Source organism: Cololabis saira, chromosome 24 (genome assembly GCF_033807715.1).
Source record: "Cololabis saira isolate AMF1-May2022 chromosome 24, fColSai1.1, whole genome shotgun sequence".
Lineage (NCBI taxonomy): Eukaryota > Metazoa > Chordata > Actinopteri > Beloniformes > Belonidae > Cololabis > Cololabis saira.
In genome coordinates, this window is record NC_084610.1 from 20,337,407 (window position 1) to 20,360,633 (window position 23,227).

The following is a 23,227-nucleotide window of genomic DNA, read 5'->3' on the forward strand; positions in this document are numbered from 1 at the left end:
CATATTAATAACGGATATAAGCCATTCCTTGCAGAGGTGTAGCAGACACTTGACAGCCAAAACTGCCTCAGGCCACTAAAATAAACATTTTAAGGTTCTAATATCTCAGTGTCTCAGTGAGCAGACACACCGAGTCCTCCTCTTGGTCCAGTTTGGTTCAGTTTGGTCTGCAGGTCTGGACACCAGGCCAGCTGACAGTCCTGCCGGGGCCCCGGACAAAATAATCTAAGATGGGTCCCCCTGCGCCCGGATCTCTCCTTCTCCTCTTCCTCTCCTCTCCCTCTGCTCTTCAGGTTTTTATACAAGCTAATGGACGTTAACATTAGAGCTAGCCAGTTAGGTTAAGTTACAAGGTTGGTAAACGTTGTAACTGTTTCTTACCTTGCTCTACGCTGACTTTATTAATTCCAGCTTCACCGTCACCACCTTTTTAAAATATTTGTGTAGAGAATCTCTGAGGCCTTTATTTTCTTCTTCTCTTCTTCTCTTTTCTCTTCTTTTCTGAGCACCGGACTTGTGCTGACCAGACATTTTGACCATTCTAATGGTTGAATTAAATGATTAAATTTTGATCAGCGGCCAAACCATTTTTGTGTTGGGTGTTCTTGACCACAAGGACAATTAGGAAGAATACAAATAACAAGCTTTTATGTAACTCAAATACTACATATTTTTTTCCACAAATAGGCATATCTTGAAACATTTTGAAAAATGATTCCATAATTTAATGAGAATAATTTTTTTTTTGTTTTTTTTTTCAGTTCTGGGATCTAGTTCTGCACACGTCTGGATCTAGTTCTGCACACGTCTGGATCTAGTTCTGCACACGTCTGGATCTAGTTCTGCACACGTTTGGATCTAGTTCTGCACGCGTCTGGATCTAGTTCTGCACACGTCTGGATCTAGTTCTGCACACGTCTGGATCTAGTTCTGCACACGTCTGGATATAGTTCTGCACACGTCTGGATCTAGTTCGGCACACATATTATAAACTATGTACCGATCGGCCGTAATGATGTCGGGAAAGAGGATGAAAAGACGTCAAAAAGGATTCCTGCCGCACATCACCTATTTGTACTTGACATTCATGACCTCATGACCCCAGTGTTTACTGGTAGCTAGATCATGATCTTTTACTTTAGATCCCAGACACAACTTAATTATTCTAAACTACTGCAGGACCCCAGATCATTTGAATCCAGCGTGTGCGGCGTTTCATAATTATTAATTATAGTCATTACAACTGCATAACTCATAACACATTTCCTCAGGCGAATCCTTTCTCTGATTTTCATTTCCTCGCCTTCCTCCCGTTAATCCCACCCATGTTCAGCTTCATGGGGATCTTTCATTTCATTTCATTTCATTTTTATTTATTCCGATCATGGAAATATGCAAACAAAAGAAACAAACAAGTAAAATGACAACACAATCAAAAGCATATTCCATAACCAGAAAGGAGCAGGAAGAAGAAAATCTTATTATACCTGCCCCTCCCTCAAAACAAAATTGAACAATAATAACAGATGGTCTGCTGTATTACTTAGTTAATATCACAAGAAAATAAAAATAAGAAAATAAATTGCTTGTCTCCATACGCATATATTATATATTTAGACTATTTCATCCATACATTGCTATTTTTTTCTGTTTAAATTTATTTTTAAACTGAAATATGTTTATACAGCCCTTTAAATCATAATTTAATGAATTCCATAACTTAATTCCAACAATTGAAGTGCTCATCTGCTTTAAGGTTGTTCGGGCAAATAAATGTTTAAAATTAAATTTTCTACGACTATCTTCGTTATTTAAACTGAAAGTAAACATGTATTGTAAGTTTTCTGGTAATAATTTACATTTAGCTGTGTACATGATTGTGAGTGTCTGTAACTTAACCAAATCATCAAGTTTCAGTAATCTTGATTCAATAAATAATCTGGTTGTGTGTTCTCTGTAATGTGTATTGAAAATAACTCGAAGTGCACTTTTCTGTAATAAAAATAAAGGATTCATATTGGTTGGATATTAAATAGTTAAATGAAGTTAAATAAGGCAAAATTAATGAACAATATAAGATTCTCATTACTGTATAATTCTTGCTGGCTTCTTTGATGTCTCATCAAGGCACACAGTGAAGTTAGGTCACAAACCTTGGCCAAATGATGGTTATTTATAACACTTGAACTTCATTTTAACACTTGAACGGCAGAGGCAGCTCCCCCGCGCGGCCACTAGGGGACAGTGTCACACGACAAACCCCGAGTCACATGCTGCAGGTCATCAAGAAAACACACAAGGCTGTTAAATATAAATATGAGTCAGATGAGCGGGATTAGGAGTTATTTTCTCCTCTTCAGGACCTCCCACTGCTCAGACACAGAGCCTCTTCTGTTGGAGCAGGTCTCCTGAGGTTGTTTACACATTCATAGCCCGACAGGCCCGACCCCCCCGGGGTCCACGTGGCCCCGGCACCGAGATGTTGTGGTGGACACGAGTAGACTGGAAGCATGTGATGCTGGTTTAAAAATGTGTTTATATCACTTTATCTGATGGTGTTCATGAAGACCAGATCCAGATCCTGGGACCGGATTCACAAAACATTCTTAAGAAAAAAAAAAGTGTCATTTTTTTTCTTAAGTTCAGTCTTAAGAAGAAAAAAAGAGAAGAAGTCATATTCTCCAAAAAAGTTCTTAAGTATTTTCTCAACTTTCTTCTTAAGTTTCTTCTTAAGAAAAAACTTAAGAATAAATAGTATTCTTGAAATAAAAGTTCTCAAATTTGATCTTGACTTTTTTCTTAACTTTAAGACAACCTTGACCTGTCTTAAAATTTCTTCTGTGAAAATGTAATACTCTAAAATCACCTTTTTCAACACATTTTAGACAAGTTTAGACTAGTAGGTCATAATTTGAGGATATACTTTGTAATTAATTACACAAAGAGCCTGTTAACTGTTTGTTAGCATGTTAGTTAGCATGGTAGTTAATTATTATTAATTTTCCCCAATAGTTTTTTTTTCGCACATTAAATCAAATCAAATCAAACTTTATTTATATAGCACTTCTCATACAAATAATGCAACACAAAGTGCTTAACATAAAACAAATAAACATAAAACTTATTAATGCCCCGCCCCCCTCCCCGCAGACACAAGCACACTACAATTGACTTAGGTTATACACACAGACACACACACAGACACATGGTGCAGACATGGCTAGGCACAGAGGATCCAGGTGAGGAAATGGTAATAGGGAGCCGTCCAGGCCAGGAGGTCTCATAGCCCGCAGCTACAAAGGGGGGGGCCCACAGAGACCATCCTGGCCCGGACGGATAGAGGAGTCCACACCACAGCGGTGAAGCCGTGGTGCAGAGCTCCACAACCATCCAGGCCAGAACCACCCCCAGGACGACCCCAGGACGACCCCCTGCAGGCCAGAGTCACTCCCAGCATGGAGGCTCCCCATGAGGAAACACTGGAGCTAAAAGCTGCAAGAAAGCAGGATAAAATACACTAAAGGAGTTTAATTAAAAAAAAAAAATGTCTAGAAAGCAAGACATTAAAAACTAAAAGAATAAGACAGTAAAATGTAAAAGTAAGGGTGAGCATAAGAAATTTAGAGTTAAAGAGTTAAATGAGTCAGTTTAAAGCCTGATTAAAGAGATGGGTCTTGAGCCTCTTTTTAAAAACATCAACAGTCTCTGCGGCCCTGAGGTTCTCCGGGAGGCTGTTCCACAATCGGGGACCATAAAAACTGAATGCCGCCTCCCCGTGTGTCCTGGTTCTAACTTTTGGTATGGTTAAAAGGCACCGGAGGACCTCAGGGTCCGCGAGGGTCGATAGGGTAAAAGTAGTGCAGACAAATAAGAAGGCCCAAGACCATTAAGACACTTAAAAACTAGTAGAAAAACCTTAAATTAATCTCATCCACCATAACCTTGAAAAGTTCCTGCATCTCTTTTTCTCCTTCTCCATGTTTAGTGAGTGACTGACGGTTAAGACCAAACTACCTATAAATGTTGTTTGTTGGCGCGTGCAATGCAATGACATATTTTAAGAAGTTCTTAAGTAGGAAAAATAAGAAATTCGTAAGAAATTACAGTTCTTAAGACAGTTCTTAAGAAAATATTGAGGAATTGCACTTAAGAACTTTCTTATGAACTTCTTAATTTTAGATCTTAGATTGTTCTTAAGAACATATTGGGGAATCTGGCCCCTGGTCGGTAGAGAACCGCAGGTCTGGATCTGGACCCGGACCTAGAGAGACTGCCCTTTCATGTCTGCCCGAGGTTGTGTAAAAGAGAAACTTCAGTTAGGAGATAAAAACCTCCACGGCTTTGATTTTTTTCCCTGTTTTTATAGTTTTTGTGTTTTTTTCTGTGACTCATCAGTGAGAACCGCTTCGGAGAGACGACCCGAGCAGCAGCCCAATGATCACCAAAACCTCGTCGCCCTTTTTTCATAACATTTTATTTCAACAATAAAGTTTTGTGCAAGTACAAATTGGAAAATTATTTTATAAAGCTTTTTCACACCATCCAGCCAGGGGATTTGCACTAAATCACCTGGCTGGAACTCTATACCAGTATTGGCCCGAATATAAGACGACCCCGATTGTAAGACGACCCCCTTTACAAGACTCAAATTTGAAAAAATACTTTTTAAACACCAAATTAAATTTTTATACAGAAAATAATTACAGTACATCTGAAACAAATGATTATAACAATATATTCGAAAGAAAAAGCATGTTATTTTGCCTCATTCAAATCATGATCTTGAAGTTTGCATCATAACTTCTTCGACCCACTTTTCTCCAGATTGTCGCTACATTTCTCCTTTTCTGTTATTTTCTTCTCTTTTCTTTCTTACTGCTATTTCTTATTTTTCTTCTTCATGCTACTGCTATTTTTATTTTTCTTCTTCGTGACAGAGGTTCGCTTTGGCCTGGGGAGTTAATTTCAGCATTCGCTTTAAAGATATCTGGCGCCATCTAGCGGTGTAAATGGGTATAATGTCTAGACTCCGAATGTAAGACGACCCCCACTTTTTCAGTCTTATTTCAATGCAAAAAACACTGTCTTGTATTCGGGACAATACGGTATTTCTCATGCAGGTAGCAAAGATTGGTTTCAGTTGAAAAAATATCTTAATGAATGATGATTTGACATTTACAGTAGAAGGAACAGAATGAAGTTTGGATAGGATTACAGGTAGGCTAGTGGAAACCCTATCACAATAAAGGTGAAAAGTGGTCAAGAATTCTAAGATAAGATCATTTCAGGCAGGTATTGTTTATGAAAGTGTTTTATTTGATTTTATTTCTATGTATTTATGTCTGAGAATGATGGTGATTTCGTTTTATCCTCTGTGTTGTTTGTGACTAAGGGAGTTGTGTCTATTATTGTTTTGTTTGTCATGTATAATGTGTGTCTGTTATGTATTAAGTGTTAATTTGTGTGTTGTGTGTATGTCGCACCCCACGAAGAATAGCTAATGCTGTTGCTAATGCTAATGGGGATCCTGAATAAAACAAACCAAACCTTCCACACAGGTGCCGAGGACGCCGTAACCGAGGGCAACGCATCATCACCGCCGGCCGGCTCCGGCGAGGAGTCTGAACTTCAAGGCGTGAGGAGAAAATTAATGCGTCTCTTCCCTTGCGGGTGTGAAGCCCACACTGCTTTCGTGAACAATAGTGCATCAGATGTTCGTGTTTGGACTCTGTGAACGTCACAGACGCGACCCGGGGGTCGTCACGCTGCCGAGTCGCTCCGGCTCTGAGACCTGGCGTCCTGCTGGGCCCTCCACGCAGCCAGCACCTCGTCGTCCTCGGCCTCGGCCGCGGCGCGGGCGCGGATCCTCTGTCTGGTCTGGGCGATGAAGGCGGAGATGTCGTCCTCCTCGTCGCCGACGGCGTCCTCCTGATGAGTGAACTTTCTCTTGGAGGAAGCGTCGGTGTACCTGCCTTCGCTCGGAGCATCTCCCCGCAGCCTGGACTGGTACCTGGACAGAGGTGTCTTCAGTATTCACATTCATTACTCAGGTAGAAGTATAGATACTAGAGTTTAAAAATACTCCTGTAGAAGTTGAAGTATCAACTCAAGTTTTTTACTCAAGTAAAAGTATAAAAGTACTGGTTTCAAAACTACTTAAAGTATAAAAGTAAAAGTAATGTAAGGGGGAAAAAAGCCATTAAGGACAAAAGCCATTGAAATGAATGTATCTTAGTATAATGCAAATATATTAAAGAAGCATATATGTGTACTATTGAGCATTAACATGTGTTTCAGAGAGCAGGAGATATGATGACTAGTTGCCTATAAGTATTGTAATGGTGCAAAAAGTCAAACTTCAGAGGCATGTTATCATTTATCCTAACCTTTATTGGAATGTACATCCAAGTTTAGTTTTTTTTAAAGGCCGAAATGAAATAGAGTAACGAGGCTGTTTTTAAAATGTATGGAGTAAAAAGTACAGATAATTGCGTGAAAATGTAAGGAGTAAAAGTAAAAAGTGGTCTGAAAAATAATTACTCCAGTGAAGTATAGATAACCAAAATGTCTACTTAAGTAAGGGAAGGAAGGAAGGAAGGAAGGAAGGAAGGAAGGAAGGAAGGAAGGAAGGAAGGAAGGAAGGAAGGAAGGAAGGAAGGAAGGAAGGAAGGAAGGAAGGAAGGAAGGAAGGAAGGGAGAAAAGAGGAAGGGAAGAAGGAAGGAGGGAGGGAGGCAGGAAGGAAGGAAGGAAGGAAGGAAGGAAGGAGGGAGGAAAGAAGGAAGGAAGGAAGGAAGGAAGGAAGGAAGGAAGGAAGGAAGGAAGGAAGGAAGGAAGGAAGGAAGGAAGGAAGGAAGGAAGGAAGGAAGGAAGGAGGGAATGAAGGAAGGAAGGAAGGAAGGAAGGAAGGAAGGAAGGAAGGAAGGAAGGAAGGAAGGAAGGAAGGAAGGAAGGAAGGAAGGAAGGAAGGAGTGTAAGGAGTAAAAAGTACAGATAATTGTGTGAAAATGTAAGGAGTAAAAGTAAAAAATCTTCTGAAAAATAATTACTCCAGTGAAGTATAGATAACCAAAATTTCTACTTAAGTAAGGTAACAAAGTATTTGTACTTCGTTACGTGACACCTCTGTACCTGGAGGACGCAGCGTACGGCTCCTCCTCGTCCTCCTCGCGGGCGTAAGACGCCCTTCTGCTGGAGAAGTCAAACTCCGAGGCGGAGGCGTCCAGATCGTCGTACGGATCCTCTGCTGGATCCTCTTCCTCCCCCGAGGACGGCTTTCTGGGCGGAGGTCTGACGCTCCTCAGCCAGTCATCGATGCTGGTGTTCTTGTCTCTCTCCAGCGCCGGGTTGAGGTTCAGGCACCCCGAGAGCCCGTATGTCCTCTTTGGCTTCTCCTTCTTCTTTGCCTCTTCCAGAAACTCCTCTTCCCTCTTCTTCCTTTCCTCCTCCTCCTCCTCATCTCCGTCCTCCTTTGGTTTCTTCTTCTTGAACAGAGTGCTGCGTTTGTTGTCCTCCAGGATCTTCTTCTTCTCGTAGGTGGCCATCTTGCCCCTCATCTCCGTCTTCATCTCCTTGTCCATGGCGTCCAGCTTTCCCAGGTCCACCTGGTCCTGGAAGAGGCTGAAGAGCGGGACGCTGGTGGTGGTGATCTTGGTTTTCCTGGAGCCCAGGGCGGAGCTGTAGGTGGAGCCGAGGGCGGAGCCCCGGCCGCTGAGGCCGGAGACGCTGCTGGAGCCCGCGCCGGAGAGGACGGACGGCGCCTGGACGTGACTCCTGGAGTAGGACGCACCGCTGAGCAGGGATGCCCTGTCGTCGTCGGCGCCGCGGCCCGCCAGCGCGTTGGGGGCGGCGCCGAAGCTGAGCTCGGACCCGGCGCGTGACGGCGGCGGCAGGCTCATCTCGCTCTGCTTCTGCTTGATCGTCTCCGAGACCACGTTGGCGATCCAGTTCTGGATGCTGGACAGATTGACCATCGGTTCTCCCCCGGGACCTTGCATAGTGGGAACCGGGAGGATGGGCGGGACCGGCGGGACCGGCCCGACCGCGGACTGGGAGGACCGTGCACCGCGGGGTTGGGAAACGGAGGATATGGCGGAAGACCTGCCGCTGAGCACGGACGCGTTGTCGTCGCCGGCGACGCTCGGCGGGCCGGCGACCCCGGTGACCCCGGCGCCGGCCCAGAAGGCGGACAGCGGGATGGTGCCGCCGCTGACGCTGCTCTCGGCCTCCCAGCCGCACATGGACTGACTCTCCTCCAGCGTCTTCTTGGAGCGCTCCAGAAGCTCCTCGCGTCTCTGCCTCCTCCTGACGGTGGCGGCGTCCTCGCCCCGGCCCAGCTCCAGCAGCTCGTCCGTGTTGGGCTCGCCCAGGCGCTTCTGCTGCCGCATCTTCCACGACTGGTACGCCGTCAGGTTGACGTCCTGGAGGGACGGCGCCTTGGCCTCCTCTTCACCTTCGCCCGCCGAGCTTTTCTCCCCGTCCTCGCGATCCTTCTTGTTCCAGCCGAACTGGATCCGCTTGACGCGCCAGCGCTCCAGCGGCGTCATCTTCTCCCGGTTCCTCTGACAGAAGTTGTACAGGGAGCTGGAGTCGGAGAGGATGCTGTTGACGTCCTCGTCCACCTTCTTCCCCCCGTCGGCCTCGGCCGCGGTGCTCTCGCTGCCCTCCTCGTCCTCCCTCTGCCGGTAGCGAGCCGCCGCCTGCTCCTCGATCTCCTTCAGCCGCTGCCTCCAGAGGTCGGAGTAGCTGCTGCAGCTGGAGGTGGACGCCGCTTCCGAAGGAGGACGCTTGCTACGGCGCTTCAGCCGCTGCTTGACGGCTCTGACGTCCTCGCTGGTGACGCTCTCCAGGTCGGCGTCTGCTACGGACGCGTCCCCGTCCTCCTCGTCGCTGTGGAGCTGGGCCTCCCACCAGTCGTCGTTCTGGTACTTCTCGTTCCGGCGCTGCCACTCGCGGATCATGCCGCCCAGGCCGTCTTCGTCGTCGTCTTCGCCATCCCCCCCGCCGTTCTGCTCCGGGAGAGCCGCCTGCTCGTGGCTCTGGTTCTCCGCTCCGTTAGGGACCAGTCCGGCTCGGAGCGCGGCGGCGGCGGCGGAGGAGGCCACGCTGCTCATCACGCTCGCCGCGTCTTCCTCCTCCTCCATCATGATGGACTGAGCCTTCACTCCCACCATGCTCTGCTCCTCCTCCGTGTCCGTGTCCTCGTCTTCGTCGTCCTCGTCGGCCCCCGCCTCCCCGAAGATCCGGGCGCGGGCTCGCGCGTCGATCACCGAGCACTGGCTGAGCGTGTCGTCGTCGTCGTCGCGCTCCTCCTGCAGGTTCTCGTTGAGCTCCCGCAGCTGCTTCAGGAAGCCCTCGTTGGGGTTGACGGGACGCTTCTTCCGGATGGCGGTGAGGGCCTCCATGATGGTCATGCCCTGGAAGATCATCAGGTAGGACGCCACCACCACGGCGGAGCGGCTCACGCCCATCATGGAGAGCACCAGGACCTTCCCTGCAGGCCAAAGTGAGGCAAAACTTCGTAAATAACCTGAAGCCACGAAGAATAAGGCCACGTTTACACATAGCCGGGTATTTACAAAAACGGATATTTCCCCCTCTACGTTTTGAAAAATATCCTTGTTTACACGAACCCGCATGAATACGCCGTTAAGGTGCTATGAGCAGCCAAACCTGCAGGGGGCAGTGTAACGAGAAGATAAAGTCATGCTAGCCAATCGGAATCCTGTAAAAAACGTCAACAACTGACACGTGTGAAGCCTGAATAATATGGTTCCGCGTTAAATCGACGGCGTAGCCTACGTACGGTGCGCGTCGCCGCGTACCCTACGCCGTAGGCTCTGCGTTGGTGTAACGCGGAACCATAAATCAGCCTGGACTGCCAGTTACTTCCAAGACGGAGTGGAGTTACTTTTAATTGTGACTTTAGAATATAAAACAGGTAAAATACAAGAAAATATTGACGGTGGCCAAACAAATTGTAAACACAGGTCGCACAAATGATGCTGGTGACGATTCTGTCTCATAATGTGACGTTCTGACGTCCTAAATGTCAGTTTCCCTCCGTTTACAAGCAAACGTGAAAACAGAGTTTTTGAAAATCTCCACTTTGGCCGGAGTTTTGAAGAATGATTGTTTTTGGTGACTTTGAGCTTCGTTTTCGTGTAAACGAACGGCCAAAACGCATGAAAACACCACCGTTTTTGCTCCGTGTAAACGGGGCCTAAAAGACACATTGGACACTTCCAAAAACACAGATGCACTCTCTGATCAACTGGATCTTCAAACACGCCACTGATGACACAAACACGGGTACTTTTATCCAAACGCGGTGAAATAAGTGGATTGTGCATTTGTCCTGTCAGGACTCAGGCGGTCCTGACCCCCTCTATCCCCTGTTGACATTAGAAACAATGCTCTTGCAAAGAGAGAAAAGCATTTGGCTAAATGAAGGTGCTACTGCAACTAGCCGCTGTAACTTCAGAAGGCCTTTGTCTGGAGCAAAGCAAACTGGTGCTTCCAAGGAATCTGTTCCCCCTGGTGGCTAAGTTGAGCCATAGGGAGTTTCTATGGCTCAAACAGGAGGGAGTAAGGGTATGTACATATGATACATCATGAGGATTAAATACTAAATACCCTTTTAAATTTTTTTTTAGTAGGAGCTTTCCGACATGTTGCAGATACAACATGAAAGGACCTATCCATTTGGAGTTATCCATATGGATTTCATTCTTGGAGTGAACTAATGGCCTGTTACGTTAAGGTTCAGGAAAGCCATGGCCTGAATGACGGCCATTAGTCGGAATGTACATGAGAATGTTTAGAATTCTTGTGGACTGCTGTTTTCTTCCTCTCCCTCTTCCTCTCTCCTAAGCAGGAACTGCTGAAATGGGTGACCAGATCCTGAGTCGAGTGGTGAAACGTCATCACTCCGTCAGGACAGGCCCTTTTGCTGTCCAAGATCAGGACACCAACAGCAGTAAAGGCTGTTGAACGATCTACTGCGTTCACCAGTTGCAGTGAAAGCTAGCAGAGAAATTCCAGGCTTGAGTAGGCGGGAAGTCGGGCGGTACTCAAACCTTTGCCCGCTGAAGAAATCACCTGATGCCTATCTCACCAGCACGGCCTGAAGAAGAAGACTAGCCAAACTGACTGGTTACAACAAACTAGGAGAGGAGTCCGAGGAATGGAATTAACTTTTTCACTACTGAGTCATGCTGACATAATGACTGAAATTACGATTCTGACTATTACTGTCTTTGTACTTTTCTGTGTTTTCATTACCTGTATGTTTACGATGACACTGGAGTGTTTTATTTTGTTTACTGTGAAGTTTCATAAGACCAAGAGGAGGGAAATGTCAGATTAATCAAAGTCTGAATTAAGTTTGTTCTTATGAGAATCAGAATCAAGTCAAGTCAGAGAGCTGACTGTGTTTTAGACATGCTTTGACACACGCAGGAGGTTAAAACTGCTGACTTCCTCGTTGGTCAATTAACCATTGTTTTTAGGTGCATCAGTTTCAAGACCCCCATCACATGCTCTAAACAGATATCAGGGAAGCCACTTCCTGAGTTTTCGTAAGGGGGGTCGACTGACAGCCGTCTCATTGTCTTTAAGGGTTAGTTGACCATCTCATGACAACAAAACCCCCTTCACCATTTCTTAAAAGGATGTCTGTTGCTCTGCACACCAGAGATAACTGAAAAGTCATAAGTGTGACTTTTCAACCACATCATCTGATACCATGTTTGTTCTCCATCTGTTTCCTGTTTCTGTCCATTGTCCATTCAACAGTAAATTGTTGACAATGTGTCAGTAGTTTCTCCGGTTTAATGTCCATGTTTTCAGTAGTTTCTCTGGTTTAATGTCCATGTTTTCAGTAGTTTCTCTGGTTTAATGTCCATGTTTTCAGTAGTTTCTCTGGTTTAATGTCCATGTTTTCAGTAGTTTCTCTGGTTTAATGTCCATGTTTTCAGTAGTTTCTCTGGTTTAATGTCCATGTTTTCAATAGTTTCCTCTGGTTTAATGTCCATGTTTTCAGTAGTTTCTCTGGTTTAATGTCCATGTTTTCAGTAGTTTCTCTGGTTTAATGTCCATGTTTTCAGTAGTTTCTCTGGTTTAATGTCCATGTTTTCAGTAGTTTCTCTGGTTTAATGTCCATGTTTTCAGTAGTTTCTCTGGTTTAATGTCCATGTTTTCAGTAGTTTCTCTGGTTTAATGTCCATGTTTTCAGTAGTTTCTCTGGTTTAATGTCCATGTTTTCAGTAGTTTCTCTGGTTTAATGTCCATGTTTTCAGTAGTTTCTCTGGTTTAGTTCTGCTGGGTGACGTTAGTCCTCAATCCCAGTCGCTGCAGCGGGGAATCAGATCCAGAAGATGCAGCTGCAGAGTTAGAGGCTGATGCCGTTAACGCAGAGCTCTAGTTAACGTTAATTAAAAACAAAGTTACATAGAGAAACGCAGGGATCTGCTCTGGGGGGGAGAAGAAGAAGAACCATCTTTGGATACACTTTCCTACATAGACGTGGAAAAGAAAACCCAATGTGTCGTCGAAAAAGAAAAAGACGGGGAGAAATGCGGAAAAATAAATATGTTGTAAACTCAAATTAGAGTCTTCTGTATCTGGAATGAATGTATTCTTGAGTCTATGAGGTAACAATAACATAATAATAAGATAACCTTGTTGGAATTGTAAAATGGGTTTGGCTAAATACAATCTTTGACTAAAACTAGACTAAAATGGTCCTGGACAATTATGACTAAAATAAGACTAAAATGCTCAGACTTTTAGTCGACTGAAACTTGACATGACTAAAAGGAGAATGAACGTGACTAAAACTAATAAAAACTATGACTAAACTAAAACTAGAATTGAAACAGGCTGACAGAAACAACACTAGCCCCAAACTCCCCAATAAAAGCAGGACAACATTTGCTTTCTCGGCTCTTCCCTGGTCTGAACCGCGGGACGAGCGGGACGAGCAGGACGAGCTCCTCTCACCTTTGTGCGTGAGCAGCGCGTCGTCCAGGAACTCGGCGGTCGGCCGGAAGTGCGGCGAGATGTCGGCGTCGGGGAAGTCGTCCACCTCGATGCCCATGTACTGGATGCTCATGCCGGCGTAGAAGGAGGCGTTGGTGTAGACGCCGGTGGCGTGGGCCGTGTTCAGGACGTGGGTGATGCCCATGCGCTTCAGACGGGACTTGTTGACCGCAACAGACCTGGACACACAGAAGACGCACGCGGTTCACGCCTGAAGGAGGTACGAGGCGGCATTCCTCCCTCTAGGCCAGGGGTGTCAAACTCATTTTGCTTGGCGGGCCGGATTTGACCAAGTTTTTTCTTGCACGCTCAAAATAACAAAAACGGTGCAGAACATTTTTTCTCTAATTCTTTTTTTTTTTTACTATTGTTATCTAATCCAATATCAGTTTAGTTAATTTTAAAGGAAATATGCACTTTGTTTACACTCTAATTATGTAAAATATATTTCTTCAGGATCTTTTCTTGAAATTTCTCGGGTTTTTTTTCAAATTATGTAAGATACTTTTAATATCATTTTACAAAGATAAACAGAACAAATATGTTTTTTTTATATTTCGCTTTTTTATAGGAAGTTTAATTAAAAGCAAAATCTTTCTTATTACATCCGAGAGTGTTTCTTTGTGATTTAGAGATTTTTCCAGTACAATTAAGTGTATTTATTTTTAAAAATTGGCGCGGATATTTACGCCAGTGTGCCGAAAAAGTCAGCACTTCTTTTTTAACTGTTTTACTTTGTCACTATCCTCGGATTCAAAACTGAAATTCTCTGAATAAATATCTTCTATCATCTTTTTTAGCAGTGATATTTTTCCTGCGAAAATATATAATAGTAGTCGGTTAATAAAAATAAACGACCGTCTACAAAGAAATATAATCGGCAAATGCATTCTAGAAAACTAAAAAAATGTCAAAAACTGCTCTATTTGTGGAATAACGATGGATTTGTAGAAGAAATATATTATTGGATATGCTGCGATTCATGGCAATTATTTATGCCTTCCTTTTTAGTAAATTAACATTTCGGTATTTTGCGTTGCGGCCCGCGGGCCGCACATTTGACACCCCTGCTCTAGGCCTTCTGGGAACTCACTTCTCAGCGATGAAGATGTTGGGAAACACCTCGTCCACGGGGTTGCTGGGAGCCTCCAGGCGGTCCTGCACCATGGCCCTCTGGATGTCCAGCACGCAGGGCGTGTTGTAGGGGCTGCGGTCGTCGATCATGTCCCTAACGCGGTTGTAGAGGTCCTCCACCATCAGCTGGTCGGCCGTCTCCAGCATGGACTCCGGGATGGACGTGCTGCGCGGCCCGCGCGGCGGGAGCTCTGAGGAGAGACGGTCATGGAGGTGTGAGGGAAAACATAGCCTCGGCCCGAGTAAATGTACTGACCGGTACTCTGACCCAAAGAGATAAACACCGACCTTAAAGATGTTTCTGTCTACTCCAGGGGTCGGCAACCCAAAATGTTGAAAGAGCCATATTGGACCAAAAACACAAAAATCAAATATGTCTGGAGCCGCAAATGATGAAAAGTCTTTTATAAGCCTTAAAATGAAGACAACACATACTGCATATATCTATATTAATTATAACTGGGAAAAGATTTTTTTTTTCATTATGCACTTCGAGAAAAAAGTCGAAATGTCGAGAAAAAAGTTGAAATTTCGAGAAAAAAGTCGAAATGCAGAGAAAAAAGTTGAAATTCTGAGAAAAAAGTCGAAATGTCGAGATTAATGTTGACCAAAAACACAAAATCTGGAGCCGCAAAAAATGAAAAGTCTTTTATAAGCCTTAAAATGAAGACAACACATGCTGCATATATCTATATTAATTATAACTGGGGAAAGATTTTTTTTTTCATTATGCACTTCGAGAAAAAAGTCGAAATGTCGAGAAAAAAGTCGAAATTTCGAGAAAAAGGTCAAAATGTCGAGATTAATGTTGAAGTACAATTTCGAGAAAAAAGTCGAAATGTCGAGAAAAAAGTCGAAATGTCGAGATTAATGTTGAAGTACAATCTCGGGAATTAAGTCAAAATTTCGAGAAAAAAGTAGAAATGTCGAGATTAATAAGGAAAGGAAAAAGGAAGAAAAAAAGAAGAAAAAAAAGGAAAAAAAAAAAGGTCAAACATTTTTGAAAAAGCTCCAGGAGCCACCAGGGCGGCGCTAAAGGTCCGCATGCGGCTCTAGAGCCACGGGTTGCCGACCCCATGTCTACTCGGACAGAAACTCAAGAATGAATCATCTTTTATCCCTTAAAATCATTATACTTCCTTTGTATAATGATATTCCCACCTGAAAAACATTGCTAGAATAGAGGGGTTTCTGTCTAAACAAGACATGGAAAAACTTATTCATGCATTCATTTTCAGTAGGTTGGATTATTGCAATGGCATCTTTACAGGCCTTAACAAGAAATCAATCAGGCAGCTGCAGCTGATCCAGAACGCTGCGGCCAGAGTCCTTACAAACACCAGAAAACTGGACCACATTACACCAGGAAACTGGTAATACATGCTGGATCTGTTAGTTCCTATGAAGCTCCCAGACCCCTGAGCTTCATCTGGATCTGGTTTGTTGTGTCACAAGAACCAGAACCAAGCAAGGTGAGGCAGCGTTCAGTTATTCTGCTCCTCACCGGTGGAACAAACTTCCTGTAGACCTAGGGTTGCCACCTTTCAGAAATAGAAATAAGGGACGCCCTGATTTCAGCAGCGCAGGAGCCAAAAAAAAGCCCCAAAACTTCTAAACTGAATAAAAATGTGTTTATTTTATATGAAAAAACTAAATGCTTTGATTTAAAGTTTAAAGTGCTTTAATAGCATTGAACTTGCATGACTGTACAGACAGACAACCATACTAGTAATTGAAATATCCTCCTATGCTACGTATGTCCACATCAGCCCAGATGTAGAATATAGCCTGCAGGTGAAGAATATGGTGTAAAAGTTAATTTATTTCAATAATTCAACTAGAATATGGTGTAAAAGTTAACTTATTTCAATAATTCAACTAGAATATGGTGTAAAAGTTAATTTATTTCAATAATTCAACTAGAATATGGTGTAAAAGTTACTTATTTCAATAATTCAACTAGAATTTGGTGTAAAGGTTAATTTATTTCAATAATTCAACTAGAATATGGTGTAAAAGTTACTTATTTCAATAATTCAACTAGAATATTGTGTAAAAGGTTAATTTATTTCAATAATTCAACTAGAATATAGTGTAAAAGTTAATTTATTTCAATAATTCAACTAGAATATGGTGTAAAAGTTACTTATTTCAATAATTCAACTAGAATATGGTGTAAAGGTTAATTTATTTCAATAATTCAACTAGAATATGGTGTAAAGGTTAATTTATTTCAATAATTCAACTAGAATATGGTGTAAAAGTTAATTTATTTCAATAATTCAACTAGAATATGGTGTAAAAGTTAACTTATTTCAATAATTCAACTAGAATATGGTGTAAAAGTTAACTTATTTCAATAATTCAACTAGAATATGGTGTAAAGGTTAATTTATTTCAATAATTCAACTAGAATATGGTGTAAAAGGTTAATTTATTTCAATAATTCAACTAGAATATGGTGTAAAAGTTACTTATTTCAATAATTCAACTAGAATATTGTGTAAAAGGTTAATTTATGTCAATAATTCAACCAGAATATGGTGTAAAAGTAAATTTATTTCAATAATTCAACTAGAATATGGTGTAAAAGTTAACTTATTTCAATAATTCAACTAGAATATTGTGTAAAAGGTTAATTTATGTCAATAATTCAACCAGAATATGGTGTAAAAGTAAATTTAGTTCAATAATTCAACTAGAATATGGTGTAAAAGTTAACTTATTTCAATAATTCAACTAGAATTTGGTGTAAAAGTTAATGAAAATACGGTACAAATCGCGTCCCGTATTAGTTCAATACGGGACGCAACATTTTTTTCTCAAATAAAGGACAATTCCGTATTTTACGGGACGGGTGGCAACCCTATGTAGACCTGAGGTCTGCTCCAACTGTCAGCTCCTTTAAATCAGGCCTAAAAACATTACTGTTTACTGAAGCGTACTCCTAAATTAAATACATACAGTACCTTCTGGACTCTACTGTCCTTACTTTTTAATAACTTGTGCTTTTTACTATTTTACCTCTTTTCTTATCATTTTATTTGTTATTTACTGTTTAATTCTTCTAAATCTACTGAAACCTGAATCCTCTCTCAAGTCTTGTTCTCCAGTTTCAGTCCAGTTATTCACCTGGTTGGGAGGAACGTGTTAAAGGGCGTTTGATGGAACCACGATGGGTTGTAACCTCTGAGACGGCCTGCAGGCGTCGGGGGCGGAGCCGCCAGAACAACGCGGCCTCCGGCTGCTGCTGCCCCCCCCGTGCAGCTCCCAGCGGGGGCAGAACCACTCCGACTGTCATCCCCGGGAACACAAACATGCCTCCGCACAAAGACAGCCACCCCCCACCAATTCCTGCAAATCAACGCACTGGAGCAGGAACAGCTGCCAAGGCTGTACCAGCACCCGCGCATGAAACATGGATCATCCATTAAGCTAGTGTTTGACAGAAGAGCTGATGGGAGACGTGTCAGAGAGGCTAATTTCCTCCATCAGCATCGCTCTACATCTCCGGCGGAGCCTCGTTCCCCCTCGTGGGTCGTGTTTGAAGGAATTAAGAGTTCCCTTGTGCGCTCTAACCAGGGTTAATCACGGCGTGTGAAACACGGGGCTCAAACCGACCAGTCGTGCTCGTCTCACCCTCGTTGATGATCTTCTTGGCGGCGACAGCCGAGGAGAGGTGGATGGGCTCCATGAAGATGCTGTCGGTCTCCGAGCCGGAGATCATGGAGAATCTGGACTCGGACGCCATCGAGAAACTGCAGAGCAAGACCTTGGCGTTAAGTTTCATCTTAGGGCTGGGCGATATGGACCAAAAGTCATATCTCGATATTTTCTAGCTGAATGGCGATACTCGCTATATATATCGATATTTTTTCTGTGCCATAATTGGGGTTTCCCCCAAAGCATTATAGCATAGCATCTCTGTTAGCTTCATTTTTTTCTGAGGCAAACCCTTAAAAAAACAAAGTCAGTTTTAATACAAAGCCTCGTGCCAAATGTCACACAGGTTCCTTTATTAACAGAGGTCTGCACAATATCAAAATGTATAAAACAAATGAAATAAAAATAAACTGCCTGCATTTATAGAATAAAAATGCTTCCTGAATAAAATAAAACAAATATTCCTTTCCTGCATAACAATTAAATTAAAATACACTGTGCAATTAATACAATGTAGACAGTAACAGGCAGACTTTTCCACTGAGGTTGACAGTTGTGCAAATAACAAAACATTTGTGCAAATCTCAAATAAAACATTCAAGTCAATTTTTTCACAAAATAAGCTATATCAAAATCATTAAAAAAAAAACATGTTTTTTTTTTTTTTAATAATCGATATAAACGATATTGTCTCCCAACATATTGCATTTGAAAATATATCGATATATATTAAAATCTCGATATATCGCCCAGCCCTATTTCATCTGGTCTCAAAGAAGCAGCAACAGTTTATATATATATATATATATATATATATATATATATATATATATATATATATATATATATATATATATATATATATATATATAACCTCTCAGAACACTCAAGGTCACCTGAGGCCACATAGAAACAACATAGCTCAAATATACTTAAATAATCAAGAAACGTTTACAAATGGAGGGAAAAGAATTCAAAAACAGAGAAAACAATGTGGTGAAAGAATCTGGAATCAGGTTCTGATCCGACTCCAATCAGCCTCTGATTGACTTCTACTAGTCCTGTCATTTAGCAGACGCTTTTATCCAAAGCGACTTACATCTGAGAGAACAACACACGCCCACATCTGCAGCGGCTGCAGGACTGATCCGTCCACGCCGGGTTGTCATGGTTCCTCAGCGACATTTTCATCTTGAAATGTCACTGAAGTATCTTTCTATAGATATACACGAGTTGGTGCTGATTAACACCGAGAAGGAGAGGTTTGAGTTCAGCTTGAAAAGAAAAACAACTCTTTTTCCCTTTTAGACAGGAAACATATTTGAACCTTTTTTTCAAAAGCTGCTTAGCTCTTGAAGAGCTTTGTGACGTATTTTGGGAGAAAGAAAGAAAGAAAGAAAGAAAGAAAGAAACAAACAAAGAAAGAAACAAAGAAACAAAGAAACAAAGAAACAAAGAAAGAAAGAAAGATATGAGCCTGAAAGAAAGAAAGAAAGAAAGAAAGAAAGAAAGAAAGAAAGAAAGAAAGAAAGAAAGAAAGAAAGAAAGAAAGAAAGAAAGAAAGAAAGAAAGAAAGAAAGAAAGAAAGAAAGAAAGAAAGATTGTTCGTTTTAGTGAATGATAATAACTCTGCTTGGAACCGGAGCCAGTTCTTTGTCAGTGGAAACAGAAAGCCTGGTTGCAAACTCAGCATTGGCCCAGAACCAGAACCAGAACCAGCCCTGGAACCGGTTTGGTGGAAAAGGAGTACCAGAGGATCCAGCTGCTGCCAGAGGTGGACTGATAATCCAGAGATGGTCCAGCTGCTGGTTCTGGTCGGCTCTGGCCAGCAGCTCTGAACCACAGTGAAGCTAACCGCCCCAGGCTGCTTACCCTCCCGGACCGACCCAGAGCTGGTTCTGGAGGTCTTCTCGTTAGCAACACAACCAGATCAAGAGAGTTTAGTGGCATTTCAATCTGCACAAGTAATGTTTAAAGCAAAAAATCATTCTCTACTGGATAACATTCAGAAATTATTAATTGGGAGGGAAGGGGGTTATAATTTAAGGAGAAACCAACTTCAAATCTTTATTTGTGCGTACAACAAAAATAAGTTTTTGTGTATCAGTTTGTGAAATTAAACTGTGGAATGATTTGAATTTGGAGTTAAAAGAATGTACAAACATAAAACAATTTAAGAAGAAATATAAAGACATAGTTTATTTGAGGTATAAAAGTGAAGACTGTGTTTAAAGATCATCAGCTGTGTGTTCTGCTATTTCGTCATGCTGTCTTTGTATGTTTGTATAGATATACACATTATATTTATATCATAGTCATAGTATATTTATATCATAGTTATATTATATTTATGATAGAGCTTACATTTGGTATTAAACAGGTTATTTTTGTAAAAATGATATATATTTATTTATTTATACAAATTAGTGTATAGTATAAAGTGTAAATACAGGCATATAATTTATGTTTAGTTGTGGAAAGGGGGTGGGATTAAATAAGTTTATACTTCCTCCCACTCCTTTTCGAACATGTAACTGAAATATGTTTTTTTATATGTTTTTTTTTCTTTATGTGGCGGAATGCCCACCTGTATTTGTTTCTCTTATCTTTTTTTCTTGTTTTTTTTTTAAATATATACATGTTCGAAATAAATCAAAACGAACGAACGAAGAGAGTTTTGGTTGTCGGTGCGTTCACGGCCCCACGGATCCTGCCTTTACCTGGGAGAGGGGCAGCGCAGGTAATGAGACTGGACCCCTCGGACGCTCCTGTCCTCCTCGTCTCCGTCAGGAACCGCCTGGTCGGGCTGCTCCCCGCTGTCGCTGACCGACGCCATGGCAACCGGGATTTCTGCACTGTAAGAAAAAAAAATGTTGTTTTACGGAAAAAAACTGGCAGCTGTGGTGGTTGCCAGAATAATACTGTAAAAGATACAGCGGATTGTAAAACACATTACAGAACAACCCGTGAATTTTACAATTTTAAACTGTAATCCTTTACAAAATAACATTATACAATTTACGTACAAAACTGGTAAATTCAACATCCATTTTCAGCCAAATTAACATGACTATGCCTTCATTAAAGCTATTTTCTCCTGTACAATTTACGTGCAGCCATTGCTTATTTTACATCTAATCCAATTAAATTTCACTGGAAAACATCAAAATAGAGGCATTATTAATCGGTAAAAGCCTCATTATAAGTAATTAAGTAAGTCTTAAGTATAAGACAGTAATTTGACTGAATTTTTCCGCTTATTTTATTAAAAGATTGTGTATTGAGTAACATATTTGGTAGTATTAATAGCGGTGTTTTGTTGTGAAATAAACATCTACATACTATCATTGAATTCTTTGAGTAATGTCTTCATTAAATGAGTTATTACACGTTAGACAGACAAACTCTGACACAATGTCAACAAAGATTTTCATCTGTAACATTTAACATCCTTCACCGTTGCTATTTCACAGTTTTTTACGGTAATTTCTACGGGCTTTTCTTACAGTGTGCTTATCACCCCTGATGAAGAAGGAAAAGGTTAAAGTAGAAAACGCAGGCTGAAAGTTCCTCCCCCTCATCCACATGGGTCTGCCCTCGGCTGCAGGAACTCTAGGAGCGGTTCCCCGTCTGACCTTTTCATATCCGGCTCCAGGGACACGTGACCCTTGTTGTGACGGACGGTCCGAAGTGGAATTACTCAATAGAGTGGCTTTAATTTTGATACATAAAAGCCATCACTTCGTTCTTCAGTAATGTTAAATAAGGACTGAAAACACAACAAAGCACCATATTCGTGATTGTAAACGTGACTCTTTGGGGTTAAAGTTACATTTACTCGACCACACACACGGAAACAACTGAAACCATCAGGGAGAGTTGAGGGAACATCATAAAACACCTTCAACACAATTCTTTAAGGCCTTTTTCAGCCTCCCTGCTTTAATTTAACCTAACGTGCGGCTGGATGTCGCGTCCAGAGCAGAGCTTGGTGATCCGCCTGCAGTCGTGTTCACCAGCGATTGTGTGGACGACGTTTGGATCGTCGTCTCTTTTGATTATCCTCTTTACACGCTGGAGGAGATTAAAACGTGTTTGTCCCGATTCCCCTCCGACGAACAAACGGTGACGACTGTGGCAACAACAAGGCCACGATTAGTGCAGTCAGGCAGGTTTCAGGGTGACGTGTGTGTGAGCGTGTGAGTGTGTGAGTGTGTGTGTGTGTGTGGGTGTGTGTGTGTGTTTTAGAGAGTGTGTGAGGCCTTCCAGCAGATCTATTTTGGAGGTGATGACAGCTGCCTCAGCCTAAAGGCCTCCGAGCAGCTCAGAGCTTCGAGTTTTAACCTGCAGTCGGTCAGACGTCAGAAAAACAATCTGAAACAAATCGTCAGGCCGAGAAGGTGTTCTACCTGTCCATGTGTGTGTGTGTGTGTGTGTGTGAGAGAGTGTGAGAGAGAGTGTGTGTGTGCTCACCTCGGTGGTCGTGGACTCCTCTGAAGGCGACGCCGGCCGCTCTGACGCTCCTCCTAAAGTTAGAGCCGGTCCCCCCCTCCTCTCTCTCAGGGTCAGCGGACACCCGACACCACCCTGAAGTATCCGAGTACTTGTATCCGAGTACCAGAGTACCTCCACAGCAGCTGTTCTCATCAGTCATTTTAGTTTCTCTTCTTTCTTCATGTGTTTCCTTCTTTCCCTCCTTGTGACCTTCTCTTTCCCCCCCTTTGTTTTTCCATCTTTTCTTTCACTTTATTCACGGTTTTCTTTCACGTTTCCTTCATTTTGACCTTAACTTGCCTTATTTTCATCTACCGGTATTTTATTTTTCCTGTCATCTGTCCGTCGCTCCCTCCATCTCTTCTCTCCCCTTTCTTTCTCTACTTTTGGGTCTACAGATGTTGAATTTCAGAGGTGTCAAGTAACAAAGTACAAATACTTCCTTACCTTACTTAAGTAGAAATTTTGGTTATCTATACTTCACTGGAGTAATTATTTTTCAGACGACTTTTTACTTTTACTCCTTATATTTTCACGCAATTATCTGTACTTTTTACTCCTTACATTTTAAAAACAGCCTCGTTACTCTATTTCATTTCGGCCTTTAAAAAAAACTATCCAGTTAAATTGCTCCATCCGGATAGAGTGAATTTGGTTGTGGTTGTTTCAGATGTTCTTGTCCAGTTTTGTTCTTACATCCGTTCCCTCAGATTCCTGCAACCAAACTTGGATGTACATTCCAATAAAGGTTAGGATAAATGATAACATGCCTCTGAAGTTTGACTTTTTGCACCATTACAATACTTATAGACTAGTCATCATATCTGCTGCTCTCTGAAACACATGTTAATGCTCAATAGTACACATATATGGTTCTTTAATATATTTGCATTATAC

The 23,227-nt window shown here is 42.2% G+C and overlaps 1 protein-coding gene across 2 annotated transcripts; it reads right to left on the reverse strand.

Annotated features, from left to right (window-relative positions):
* Positions 1 to 4,461: 4,461 nt before the first annotated feature.
* Positions 4,462 to 22,348, reverse strand: dusp27 (dual specificity phosphatase 27). 2 transcript variants are annotated; one of them, XM_061715743.1, is made up of 7 exons: positions 22,310 to 22,348; positions 20,557 to 20,691; positions 17,813 to 17,931; positions 14,133 to 14,364; positions 13,001 to 13,218; positions 7,130 to 9,491; positions 4,462 to 6,010 (listed from the first exon to the last, which is right to left on the reverse strand). In XM_061715743.1, the coding sequence occupies exons 2-7, from the start codon at positions 20,670 to 20,672 to the stop codon at positions 5,761 to 5,763; spliced, it is 3,297 nt and encodes a 1,098-aa protein (XP_061571727.1). In that variant the 5' UTR covers positions 20,673 to 20,691; positions 22,310 to 22,348; the 3' UTR covers positions 4,462 to 5,760. The 2 variants fall into 2 exon arrangements, with proteins under 2 accessions (XP_061571727.1, XP_061571726.1); XM_061715742.1 differs by lacking the exon at positions 22,310 to 22,348 and adding an exon at positions 21,738 to 21,756.
* Between the last annotated feature and the right edge of the window lie 879 nt (positions 22,349 to 23,227).

Bases quoted from the DNA above. Each gene is read 5' to 3' on its own strand.
- dusp27 (XM_061715743.1), bottom strand. From the start codon at position 20,672: ATGGCGTCGGTCAGCGACAGCGGGGAGCAGCCCGACCAGGCGGTTCCT. The intron at 13,219-14,132 runs GTGAGTTCCCAG...CTGTGTGTCCAG, and splicing joins AACATCTTCATCGCTGAGAA to GTCTGTTGCGGTCAACAAGT. The intron at 9,492-13,000 runs GTGAGAGGAGCT...TTTGGCCTGCAG, and splicing joins CGCGCTGCTCACGCACAAAG to GGAAGGTCCTGGTGCTCTCC.